The sequence below is a fragment of the Diachasma alloeum genome, unplaced genomic scaffold, assembly GCF_001412515.2.
Source record: "Diachasma alloeum isolate Michigan unplaced genomic scaffold, Dall2.0 Dall_scaffold_00208, whole genome shotgun sequence".
Classification (NCBI taxonomy): Eukaryota; Metazoa; Arthropoda; class Insecta; order Hymenoptera; family Braconidae; genus Diachasma; species Diachasma alloeum.
In genome coordinates this window covers 1,138,334-1,151,845 of record NW_021680373.1, presented here as the reverse complement: position 1 = coordinate 1,151,845, position 13,512 = coordinate 1,138,334, and the positions used below count along the sequence as shown (strand labels likewise).

At 39.1% G+C, this 13,512-nt stretch overlaps 2 protein-coding genes across 3 annotated transcripts in view; both read left to right on the top strand.

Annotated features, from left to right (window-relative positions):
* The first annotated feature begins 4,748 nt into the window (after positions 1-4,748).
* On the top strand, positions 4,749-9,025 carry LOC107036297 (cysteine dioxygenase type 1). Its single transcript, XM_015254176.1, has 4 exons — positions 4,749-5,078; positions 6,523-6,664; positions 8,144-8,422; positions 8,501-9,025. The coding sequence occupies exons 1-4, from the start codon at positions 4,858-4,860 to the stop codon at positions 8,534-8,536; spliced, it is 678 nt and encodes a 225-aa protein (XP_015109662.1). The 5' UTR covers positions 4,749-4,857; the 3' UTR covers positions 8,537-9,025.
* Positions 9,026-10,942: 1,917 nt separating this feature from the next.
* The window catches only part of LOC107036362 (leucine-rich repeat and calponin homology domain-containing protein 1), a 23,933-nt gene continuing 21,363 nt past the window's right edge, over positions 10,943-13,512 (top strand). For both annotated transcript variants that reach the window (XM_015254299.1, XM_015254298.1), the window contains exon 1: positions 10,943-11,272. In XM_015254299.1, coding sequence (XP_015109785.1) covers positions 11,086-11,272 — 187 coding nt within the window. In that variant the 5' untranslated portion in view covers positions 10,943-11,085. The remainder of the gene's footprint in view (positions 11,273-13,512) is intronic.

The window sequence follows — 13,512 nt, the reverse complement described above, 5'->3', positions numbered from 1 at the left end:
AGGCAACGTCAACATCTACATCTGCTCTGAGGCGAACGAAAACGCGAAACGCAAGTCCCCGGAGAAGGACAAGTGTAGCGAGGAGTCTGTATCTGAATCCGAGATGAATTCAAGCCCAAGCGCATCGAGTGTATCAACCAGCAAGCTCGTGGACGCATTGAAGAAGAAAAGAAGAAAGATCATGGAGGCCCAGGAGCTGGAGTGCCTCTGCGAGGAGCCTGAGGACGCTGTTGCGACGGAGAAGTCCACGAAGAGAATGTCTGAGGCGCCTGACGAGATGTCGTCCTTCAGCCGGCTGAACTACTCGAACGATAACGTCTCCAGCGAGGATTATCTGGACGGCTGCAGTCTGGAGAACTGTCCAGCGCTGTCTAGCAACGACTTCGATCGGTACTCGGCTTACGGTAACGATGACTCCTGGGACCCGCGGAGAAATTCAACGCGGAATTACTCGTTTCTACCTGCTGAGAGGGACGTGCCTGTCCGAGATACCTTCAGAGAGGATGTCTGCTGCCCTTGTGAGCAAGCAAAGTCATCTAGGGCGCCGTGCGTCTGCGGGTCTCAACAGAAAGTTCACTCTGTAGCCACTAATTACCCTGAGAACGGTTTGGTCCGTTGTGATGAGCAGGCGAAGGAAGTGGAGGACAATCAGTGCTGCGGGACGAAGAATGAGCCTGAGGGATTCACTGTTTGTACAAATGAACCTGTCGAGTTCACAGTCTGCGGTCCTCCTGAGACCACAGTTGAGGAGACAGTAGAGAAGACTAGTCCAATTGAACTCTCGAATGAATCCCTGAAGGAGGAAGAATTGCCAACCGAGAGGGAAGATTCAACTCAGAAAAAAGAGAGCGACGCTTCCGAGGTTCTGCCAACGGAGCCGACAGATTCTGGCGATAAAAAACGAGAGTCCTTTGTCCTCCGATCGTGGAGGAGAGCCATGACTATAGTTAAACGTTCTAGAACGTCGGGTCCAGAAGCTGATGACTCAGAGAAAAGCAAACTCTCTCAAGAACCGAAAGAATCAGAGAATTCAGAATTGAAGATGAAGGATCAACAACCTCTTAAAGTAGAACCAAAAAGCAACTCTTCTAGTACTCTTTCCCAGTCGAGCAGAAACCGCCGAGGAAAGTCGAAGATTCTGGCCAAGATATCCGACAAACAAAAGCAGAAACGAGGATCTCACAGTGACTCGAAGCTTTCTGATTCGAGTATTCAAAAACCAGAAGCTGTCCCGAGTCCCGAGAGCCTCGAAAAGCCCCGAGAGGAAGATAAACCGGAAGTGGATTGCGAATGTACACCCGAAGAGCCAAAAATCGTTCCCTGCACGTTCATCCAAGCGGAGGAGTCTCAGCCCGAGGAATGCTGTCCGTCTTGCAATAAAAAGAAGATGAGCTGCGTGTGTTGTCAGACGTGCTGCAGACCGCAGGAGGCGGGCGAATGCAGATGTCACGAGCCTCAAAGGGAAACGAAGTGCTGCACATGCCAGCAGGAGACGTCTTGCTGCACTTGCAGGCAGCCGGTCTTCAAAGCACCGAAACCCCGTAAAATGGCTTGCGGGACGTGCTGCAATCCTATAAACTGCTGCACGTGTCGTGCGCCAGTCAGGAAGTGCTCTTACTGCGGAATGCCCAGCGACTTCTGCAATTGCCAGCCTCCGTGCGCCAAAGGCCGATCAATGCCGGACCAAAACAAGTTGGTTATTACTTTCATTTGGGTTCAGAGCAGGTTTTTTGGGGATAAATTAACCTTTTGGGGCTGAATCTGCGTGTTATGTGATAACAGTTATCGAAGAAATCGATGAGTTATTTAGAAAATGACTCCCGATCCGTTTTGCCCTACCTTCCCCTATATAAATATCCGCATAAGACATGTATAAATTTTCTTGTAGTTAGTAATTACACTTGGCAAAAGTAAATTTTTTTGTCACTGTCTGACCTTAAATTTAAACAATTCCAATGCTTCCATTTGCTAGCAACAATGGAATCCGGGGGAATTGGAAACCGAGACCGGGAATTCCATCCCGTTTTCCAAGAGACCGTCTCAATCGAGAGAATCCAGATAATTGCCACTGCGATCAGTCGAAACCGTACGGCTCAGAGGAGCTACCGTACCAGAAGCTCAACGTCTTCTCGAATGTTATGACTGAACTGCAGCAAAAGATCAGTGACTCTGTCAACTGCGATAAGTGTAACAACACTTCATGCTGTTGTCCAAAAACCGCAAGATGTCTGAAGTAATATCTCGGCCATATCTTACACGCGCAGCACGAATGAGACGACGCACGAATGATCCGACAATACGTTGGAATGATTTAAAAAAATTTAATTTTCAGTACGATTGCAGAGAGGCCAAGTTCACCGAATCGCAATGACTCCGCCCTTGATTGCAAGTGCCCCCGAACAAAACGAAAAACAACGACATTTGCTGTTTGCGACAATTGCCGGACGAGTCCTTGTCGTTGTCGCAGAGATAAGAGGCCTCAGGCTAAATGTTTCTACTGTAAAACTATGCCATGCCGGTAATCATTTGTTATAATGTACTTCTTGAAAGATTTTATCAAGTTACAGTTAACTGGAATTCCACGTGAAGTTCCGAGGAATTTCGACGTTGAAAATTCATGGGTTAATGAAATAATCAATGTGTGGAATTTCAGATCAATTGTTTCATGAAAATTAATGAAAAAATTGGTAAATATATTCTTGAATATTCGTTTTCGACTGAGAATTCCAGGTAGTTGGAGAATTCTAGTCTTCCCACAGTAAAAAAATTTGCAATTCCATTGAATTTTTTTAATGAAATTTAAAATTTATTGAAAATTATTAAGATTAGATTGATTCGAGAGTAGAGAATAGCCGAGGGAAATTGCCAATAGTTTTTTCATGTTCAAGTCATTTTTCGAGCAAAAAAATGAGACTTAACTCGTCTAAATTGTATTATTTATTTGGAAAATTGACGTCAACTTAAACTTCTGAATTAATCAGATGTAATTGGAAGTACGAACAAACTCGTCCCCAGTTTGATGAAGATTTTGGGAAGAGGAAGCCTAGGGGATGCAGGTGTCCATCCCCAAACAGAATGACTAAAGGAAAAGATTTCATGCCCCAGAGGCATAGACCCCACAAGAACTGGATCGATTGATCAATCCCGAGGCGTGTGACCTTACAATAACGCAATCTGCGTACGTACCTCAACCCATTTTCTGAGAATTCGAATAATATTATCAGATTTATTTTTTTAAGCTTCGAAATGAGAATTTACATTATTTCATTAGAAGTCGTTGACAATCTGAGACGATTCGCTTTACCTCATCCTCTACTGTAAAATTTTGAATTCATAATCATTTCTAATACACTGACAGAATGATTAATTTATTCCAAACGAGATTCGTTAACTATTAACGAATAGTAGAGTTGAATATGACCAAATAAATATTCTTTAATAGTTAACGAATGTTTCACTTAAAAGGTGAAAGTCGAGTCAAACAAGACACCTCGAATATGGATTCGTTAACTATTAACGAATGAACATTTGGTGAGACCAACTAGACCCTAGGCTTCACCCAAATCCATTTGTTAACAATAACTAATCCTGTCTATCAGTATATTCAAGTTAAAATTCTGAATCAATCGGATGCAACTGGAAGTGCGAAGAAAATCATCCCCAGTTTGCTGAAGATTTTGGGAAGAACTAGATCAACTGATCAATCCCACAAGAACAAGATCGATTGATCAATTCCGAAACGTGTATTGACCTCACAATAACGCAATCTACGTACATAGCTCAACCCATTTTCTGAGAATTCGAATGATATTATCAGATTTATTTTTTCATATCTTCGAAATGAGAATTTACATTATTCCACTTGAAAATGTTGTCAATCTGAGACGATCCGCTTTACCTCATTCCCATTTTGACGAAGATTTTTGGGAAGAGGAAGACTAAGAGCTGCAGCTGTCCATTCCCAAACAAATCAAATAAAGGTAAACCCTTCATTCCATATCACAGAGACATCGACCCTACAAGAACCAGATCGATTGATCAATTTGGATCAAGGTATCCGTAGATCCTACAGTGACGGCATTCACCTACATAATTCACCATATTTTTGGGAATTCCAATAACACAATCCCAGCTATCATCGAAAAACACGTGTGCTTCAACAAACTGAGCTTATCAGTCCCTCAAACATTAACAAAACTCGTGAGCGAAAATAAAATGAAAAGTGATAGTTGCTCTTGTGGATTGAGAACCTCTGGTACATGTTTCCCAGAAGAAATTACCGAAGATGTTGGAGGCTGAGGGAGGCATGCAGGGCTCTCCTGCGCCAGCAGGTGCGACCACAACTCAGTGGCAATGTTAAAACCTTTAAGCATGCACCTGCACTGTGCAGTCTACGGCAAAGAAAAATAACAGCGACAAATAGTTTAGACTGTAACACGTCGCACACCAGAACGTAGCATACCACGTGTCGACCTAGTATCCACCGGACCATGAGGACATCCTCAGGTGTTCGTTAGTCAGTTCAATCACACATTAACGATTACTTTGTTTTTGTTTTAATGAACGAGGTAGACCAGTTGTCGAACTTAAAGAACAAAAAAGCGAGTGTTTGTTTTCTTTATTGCTCTATTCCCTTGGATATCGTGCTTACGATTCTCTTAAAAGTGCGGATAACAAGGAGTAGGGGATAACTTTTAGTTGTCCACATATAAGATGCTGTGCCCCGACCTCTGTTAGTCTTGAATAAACCGACCACTTGGGTGAACAATCGCTCACTCTCTCTCTCTCTATTTCTCGCTGAGTTTTTTCATTTCATTAGTTTGTGATCTGGGGTGCTAGTAGTGTGAACAATTAACTATGGATGTGAGTAGTCGTGAGGCCCGGGTTTACAGCAAAGTACTCAATAAATCAAGATGTGATTCGTCGGTCAAGGGGTTGACCCTTGGGGAACTCATTCAAGAACTCCACAATGCATTCAACAGCGATATCGTTGATATCGATAATGTTCAGAAATTAATCTCGTCGTACAGGAGCAATCCCCATGATTGGAAGAAATACGCTAAGTTCGATCGTTACAGGTGAGTGGGGAACTGGGAATTGTTTGAATTCTCATCACGATTTCTTTGGAGTATAACGGGTTGAGGATGGATAAGTTGAGTGTGAGAATTTGACTTGGCATGTTCTGAGAAAGGAGAGATAGTTTTTTTAGAATGGTAGAATGATTGGTTTATTCTAACGAAATTCGTTGACTATTAACGAATTGCAGAGTTGAATGTGAGCTGATTAATAATAAAATGAAAATTGAGTGAAACGAGGCTCTTCGCGTTTGGGAATTATTGATGAATGAATATTTGGTGAGATCGAATAGAGAATGAAACATTTGTTGATTATTGCATTATATTGCATTTGGATTATTGGATTTTATTCCTACAGTTTTTGTAAATTTAATTTTTTTATTTTCTTGAAAGTTCTGGGAAAGGAGAGATAATTTTCTTACGCTGATAGAATGATTCATTTATTCCAAACGGGATTCGATAACTATTAACGAATGATAAAGTTGAATATGACCAAATAAATATTCGTTGATAGTTAACCAATGGTTCACTTGAAAAGTGAAATTCGAGTCAAACAAGGCTCTCTAAATATGCGTTTGTTAATTATTAATCGATTAATGATTGAAAAGAGAATGAAAAATTTTTTGATAATAAAAAACAGGAGAACTCTAGGAACTATTTCGTGAAAATATTGCAATTATTACTAGGATTATTGCATTTTATTCCTCTAATTTCTGTAAATTTTATTTTTCATTTTCCTCCTCATATATAAAACTGAACTCAATTCTTTTTTTTTCGGGGATTATCAGTATAAAGTCAACTCTGTCACAATCATCCCTGCTATCACGTTGAGGCCAGAATAATCCAGAAGACTCATACAATCACATCGTGTTTGTTATCATTCCCCAGCTTCTCTATTGTTACCACCGATCAACTCTACGGAATTTTGAAATATTAATGAATTCACGTTCGTTAGTGCGTCACTTTTAATTTTTATTTCAAAACATAATTATTCCAGAGGATGATAGCAAACAAGCCAGTGAAAAACTTGCTTATCACAGAAGGTTATCCATTTCCCCTGTATTGTGTAAACCGATTGAGACAGAAAATCGAGTGAAAAAAAAATTTTAAAAACAAGTGTAGAATTAAAACAGCTGTGTACCACTTATGAAGCAACATCACTGAGCACAAATAAACGTATAAAGCAGTCTTACTTTCGTAAACAATTGCCCCCCTCCCGACAGATTGAAAAGTCGTGTAATTATCTCCACTCAGTGAATGTCCCAAGTATTTCAGCCGGTGATTTCCTCCACTATATCATTCCCCCATCGAGATATGTTCGAAGAAATGAGTGAAACTAGGCAATTACGGTGGCACCTGGACGCGGTCGAGATTTAACATTAGGATAAATGTATTTGCGTGTAGAACATGAATGATAATTTATCAAGTGGATGATGTGATTCTCCAGGTATACGAGGAATTTAGTGGACGAGGGCAATGGGAGATTTAACCTGATGGTGTTGTGTTGGGGAGAGGGTCATGGATCAGCTATTCACGATCATGCTGATGCTCATTGTGTTATGAAAATACTGCAGGGAGAGTTACGTGAGGTAAATTGGCTGGGGAGGGGGTAATGAGGAGAAATTGTTGAAAACATGTTATTCTGTTTAAAGTAAATTTTAAATCGTTAAGTTTGGAGAAAAAAGTCGAAAGATATTTGTTTGTTGTAAATTTCATGGCAAAATAAAAAAAGTTGGTTGATAATTCTCTTTCATTTGAATAGTTCCCGATCTATTTCCGAAATGACGAAACAAAAAAACCATCTATTGACGAATGTGCATATTATTCTGCGAATTTTTCGTAAGCTATTCAAGAAAAAATGTAACGAAAAATTTTTATAGCGATTTTTTAGGCTACGTAAGAGATGTTCTAAAATATTTCTCTAAACCAAATTGTTTCATTAACAATAGAGCGTATTGGAGAGGCGTGTCTCCTTGAGTTCGCTCGATCCTGCGTTACTGCTGACTAACATCTTGTTTATTTTCATGTGTTTTGTTTATTGCTTTGCCTATTATGCATTCCGATACAATTATTAGTAGAAATAGGTCGACTAGATGTAGACGGCTGTCAAGAGCCTGATGAAGCTGAAATAATTTAGCGAAACGCCGCACTATGACGATTTAAGGATATCCAAGTACTTTGGCTATTTTTTCTGAAGTGAAATGCTTTTCTACTTTTTTAGTCGAACATCAGAGCTTTTATTTGAGCCCCGCTTGACCCTAAGTTTCCGGGAATTTCACAATGATTTCATTATTTAAATTTTGTAGGTCTGAATTTGAATCTTAATACTAAACCGTTAGAAAATATTTTTTAATTAAAAAAAAAAAATTAAACAGTTTACTTTTTGAGGAAGTTTGATTAAAAGATTACAAAATCGCAATTTTTGAAAATTACAAGCATTTCTGTAAATAATTTATAAACAATCAATTTTTCACCATAAAAATAATTTGTTCTGAATCGTAACAAATTTATTCATATTCAGAATTTTACCAGAAATTCATTTAATGCCTAAAAAATTAAATTTTCGAAAGTTTAAACAGTTTTAATTACTTATTTATAATGAAATAACAATTCTGTGCAAAATGTAATTTAAATAACGCTGAATATTCGTGATTTTGCTTTGAATTTTTCTCACACAATTGAATTGACAAACTTGATGATTGAAAATGGTTGAATCTATAGTGCGGTCTGTACCAAACTGGAAAAGATACTTGGGCATCCTTAATCAACGTCATAATTATTTCTCCAATATCCCCAGACCGTCCTTAAATTAATTAACAACACGGAGATGAGAGCAATTGTTAAACGCAATATTATTTTGTAAATATTTCTGTAACTATCAGATTTAGATAAAAATATCAGAAGACATTGTCGATTTGTCGTGAAATTCTCTACAAAAAAGCTCTTTCGACATATTTCTCTGGACCCAATAGTTCCAATGATGCTTTCAACAAAGTTTAATGAAATATTCTAACAATAGCTGATCCATCAAGCAATCACCACAAATTATTGTCACACTAAAATTGTAGACGCGATACGCATGGCCATCGACCGAATTCACCGACTGTCCAGAGGGCCAAGAACTCCAGGAGATCGAGAAAAACGTTCTCCATCTCAACGACGTATGCTACATAAACGACTCAATGGGTCTTCACCGAGTGGAAAATCCTAGTGCAATTAACCCCGCAGTCTCCCTCCACCTCTACTCACCGCCGTTCACCACGTGTTCGATATTCAACCAGAAGACTGGCCAGAGAATGCCCAGCAAAGTGACCTTCTGGTCCAAGTATGGAGAGCGTCGTAATCGGGTGAGTTTCAGAAATTGTCGGACTAAAATCGTCAATTCCAAGGTGATTTCCAATTTTTTTTTCGTTGCATTCTTTCAGGAGATACAGGAAAACAGGTGTCCAGAGGACAATTGATGCAGTTATCCCACGAGGACAAGAGACAAATGGGTTTATGCATGATTTTTTTTCGAATAAAATGATGAAATGCGAAATTCTCTATCTCTTTATTTTGAATTTGAAAAATTATGAAAAAACTGAGAAGCTACAGACAATCAGAGAAACTTTGTATTATGTCGGAATTGTTCAGTGGCTTTTCAATTTTTTATTAATTATCGGAATAAAAAATATGTATTTGATATTTTTCACCCTATTTTTTATTGCCAGCACTAAAAAACGTCTAGAATATGACGTAATGATGCACAATTTTTTCCTTATTTATAAAAAAAATCAAATATTTTTCATTCAATTCTTATATTCAGAAAAAATAATCCTGCAAAACCCAATTAATTATCCAATAAGCTTCGATTTTATACTCATGATTGTTACTTCATGTAATTTGTCATTGTAATGTGTAAAGAGTCTATCCAACTATTTGTAAATAAATATTGAAAATGTTAACATGAACCAGAATGCGTTTGGAAAATCACACTTCACGTGAATGACTGCGGAAATTGATCGCAATTCATGAATTAACAAGGTTATCGTATCTATATCACGACCTGGGGTGACTTTTCACTGATAAAATCTAGATCAATTCGCTGTGGGATCGCTCGTGCCAATACCACAATCGCAATTACGAAATTTCGCGATGATTTTTATCAATATTGAAGTCATGTGTTTTTAACGAGAGATTAAATTCCGGCGAATTCACTCGATATTTTAGGGCTGGCTTATTGCACATCGTAAATTGTGCCCGTTGTTTCGACGTGATATTTATTACAGGATGACGTTGGAAACAAAAGATAAATTAATTAGAAATTATCCAAAATATCGATAAAATGCACAGAAATTATGTATGAAGATGATGATCAGATCCTTGGATTTTTTCACGGGGAAAGTTGACTTTCGGAAAAATCGAATTTTTTCGCCGAGCGAACGTTGATTCTGTATTTACTAACGATTCTGATGCCAATGAAACATTTGGAAGTCTCAGAAATGCAGAAATAAAAATTTTTCTTTCGCCCGGAACCAAAGTGTCAGATCTTGGAATTGGAATAATGGAATCGTTTAAAATTACAGTTTGATTTTATCCATCAAATTTTGAATTCCCGAAATTCCTTTAAATTTTCATGAAACTGTTCGCTTAATAAAAATTTCCAAGGCACGTACCATGTACCATAAAATTACAGGCAAAAATTTCTAAAAATATAACTGAGTCATTATCCACCGAATCATTTCAAAAAAGGAACAAGAATTTGATCGAAATTGAAATTGTGCAGTGGGGGATTCCCAATTCCAAGACCTGGAAACTCCAATATTTACATTGGAAATTTCGTTTTACAGTGCATAGGGTGCGATCCAAAGAGGATTGACATCCTCTTTGGTGCGATCGGCGAAAATGAAGAATTTTGACTTTTTTTTGCATCCCGCTTTCCATGTAATCTATACATGCGATTTAATGCGAAGCGTGAACCTCGCGATTTCTCGCGAAGTGTGAACTTCGCGATTCAATTCGAAGTGTGAAGTTCGCGATTTAATGCGAAACGTGAACCTCGCGATTCAACGCGGAGAGTGAACCTCGTGATTTAACGCGAAGCGTGAACCTCGCGATTTAACGCGAAGCGTGAACCTCGCGATTTAACGCGAAGCGTGAACCTCGCGATTTAACGCGAAGCGTAAACCTCGCGATTTAACGCGAAGTATGAACTTCGCTATTTGACGCGAAGTATGAACTTCGCGATTTAACGCGAAGCGTCAACTTTGCGATTAACGCGAAGCGTGAACTTCGCGATTTAACGCGACGCGTGAACTTTGCGATTTAACGCGAAATGCAAATTTCGCGAATTCTCTCGAAGATCGTCGGCATTTGAAAATACCTGTTACAATTGTGGTTTCCACCATCCCCCTCCTATTCCATTTCATCAACAGTTGAATGAATTATCAACACATAAAAAAAACATAAAAAATGTCCACATTGCCCCACCCCGAATAAATCGATATTCAAAAATCCCGACGTTTAAATCACTCTCCGCCTTACCGACCGCCACTTCTACTGTTTCTACCGCAGATAATGAAGGTTTACTCACTCATGACAGGTGTCAACAGCTGATGGTAAGCTCTCCACTGACACGTGCGCACGTGACAGCTACCAAAATCCTGGAACACAAGAGTTTTCGTTCTTCAATCCTTTCAATCATGAATATGCCTAATTAGCCAAGTTTTCCCAAATTATTAATTTCCCACTGGAGTTTCCCCGAGTCCACTAACCCCAGTCGGCAGATTCCGTCGCGATGTCCACCAATCCCCGTCGACCCGAGCCCCCACCAGCCCCACGACACAGCCATGGTTTCGACGGAGGCCTGAAGCCAAGCGAGAGTGGAGCCACTCGCATAACAATTTGTCTCGCAAGTGGAGACTTCGTACCCCAGAAAAAAGTGTAAAAAAAATTTCTAATCCCCGATTAATTTTAAAAAAAAGCCCCAAGTGACCAGTGAAGTGACTTATGTAGAGAAAAAAAATGTAACATGGCGATGGTTGCGTCAAACATGAGTGGCCACATACAGAAGCAACTCACCAGGAGTCTGGAGAGAATCCTGGAGGAGGCACACCTCAGCGGTGAGCTCCGACTGAGCGGTCGTAAGCTCAAGGATTTTCCCAAAGTGGGAAAGACCGGCGGAACAAAATACAATCTCTCCGATACAATAATCGCAGGTGAGACAGTCCTATTTTTTTGTTTTCACCTGTTTCCCTTTTCTATTATTCACCAGTCGGCTATTTCCTGTCTATCCTTATCGGATCAGAAACGATACAAGGTTCAGCGCGTCAGGTTTAACGGGCGTTGAAATTCCTGGGGGCTTAACCTCAAAAATTTATTTATCACGATTAAATAAATTGAATTAATCCATTAAGCTGAAACTGGCGAAAAATTCACCAGCTGTAGATGTGATTTGGGTGAATGTAGGGGTGGACTAATATTTTTAAATCGAAGGGAAAATTTTTGCAGTTGAAAAAAGGTTGTTCACATAATTTTTTAATATTTCACTAGTTTCAGCTTCATTTTACCCATTGATGATGTTTTTTTATTTTTACCGAAACCTCAGCAAGAGTTTTGACTTTTAATGGAAAGAATTTCCGTCAGTAGAATGGAAATTTCGATGTAACAGCAAAAAATCCCCCGCAACAGTTTAAAAATGCAAACGAAAGACCCGAAAAAGACAACAAAAAAATTAAATTCATAGAGAAGATTATATTTAGGCGAATCTAGGGGTGTACAAATACTTTGCAGCCACATGCAAAGCCTTTCGCAGTTGAAAAATTGTTCATATGATTGTTCAACCCTTAAACCCTCAAAAATTCTCAAAATAAAAATTTTCGCTTTCACTATTCCCCAAGTTTCAGCTTCATTCTTCACTCAATGATGAAATGTTTTTTTTTGTTATCAAAACATCAGCAGAAGCTATTACTAGGACCAGAAAGAATTTCAATCATTAGAATGAAAAATGCAAATGAAAGACCCGAAAGAGAAAACAAAAAAAATTAAATTCATAGAGAAGATTATATTAGGCGAATTTGGGCTTGAAAACATCTGTGTATAAATGTTTTTAAGCCATATGCGAAGTCGCTCGCAGTTGAAAAAGATTGTTTAAATGATTGTTCAACCCTTAAACCCCCAATTATCCCCAAAACTGAATTTTTCGCTGTCGAATATTCCTCCAATTTTGGCTTCATTCTTCCCCCAATGATTATTCCCCCAAGTTTTTACATCTACCAGATCTACCAGAAAGGATTTTAATGATTGGAATGAAACCGTCCTTGCAACAGCAAAAAATCTCCCTCAGCAGTTCGAAAATGCAAATTGAAGACCCCAAACAAAAAATATAAATAAAATTCGTAGAGAACCGGAAAAGGCTCGGCAGGTATCAGCATACGAATGTGAAGAAGAGTTCAACCGCCACCTGACATTCAGCCCATACAAAAGGCGTCAAACCTCCTCATCTGTAAATTAACAAACCCAACATGATCCCGAGGCGTGTGGGAAACCCCTCGACTTTATTTTCCTTTTTCCTCCATAACCCCACGATCTATGAATAGACCCCGTTCAGCATATCGCGGTTAAAACGTCGCCCTTCTGGAAAGCGTTACTAAGAGAGTCCCAAACAGCTTCAACATTTTTTTTTTCTCTCCCTCCCCCCCCCTCAGGAGTATTGAACTCTCCTGCGACTACGACTTCCCGAACAAATAAAACGTTTGTCTCTAATCGTAAAACAAAACTGTAAAGTGGAATTAAAATTGCGCACAAATCCTCGACAGTTCAAATTTCCTGAAATTCATGCGAGAATAATCTCTCGAATTCACGCTGACTTTCACGAATATTCCGTTGCTTTCACGAGTCGTTAACACGAATATGATACTGTGATGTAAAATGGCCCCAGGGACAACCGTTCGAGAATGGCAATGTAAAAAAAACCGTGCGAGTCACCGGCCACCGCTTGCTGGCACAAAGACAGGTGCGCAAAACCGGAAATGTCGATTCCAGCCCTTAATTACCCCTCGCCAAAATCATTCCAGTCCGTTTCCAATTCTCCCGAATACTCACAAGGAAAAAAAAACAATTCAATTGAACGAATCAGTGACTTTGACAAAGCATTCGTCCTCGAATCGCGTTGAAATTCATTCGACACGTACCATCTATGGGATATCAACAGACCTTTTTAAATCGTCAGTTATTCCGGACCAGATGATCTGATTTGGATGAATCACGGTTCGTTTTAAATTGTAAAAAAAAATACCTTGAAAATAGAGGAAATTCACTCAGCGGTTCTCAAGTTAATGACGATTGAAGAAGATCAAAAGAAGAATGTAACGTTTTTTGTCATCAATCTGTTTTGTCATGCTTGACTTACGGGTATTTCAAGCCTAATTTGAACGTTATCTTAAAAAAATAAAGTGGT

Coding starts and splice junctions, on each gene's coding strand:
- LOC107036297 (XM_015254176.1), top strand. CDS start 4,858: ATGGATGTGAGTAGTCGTGAGGCCCGGGTTTACAGCAAAGTACTCAAT. Junction 6,665..8,143: donor TGCAGGGAGAGTTACGTGAG/GTAAATTGGCTG, acceptor CTAAAATTGTAG/ACGCGATACGCATGGCCATC. Junction 8,423..8,500: donor ATGGAGAGCGTCGTAATCGG/GTGAGTTTCAGA, acceptor GCATTCTTTCAG/GAGATACAGGAAAACAGGTG.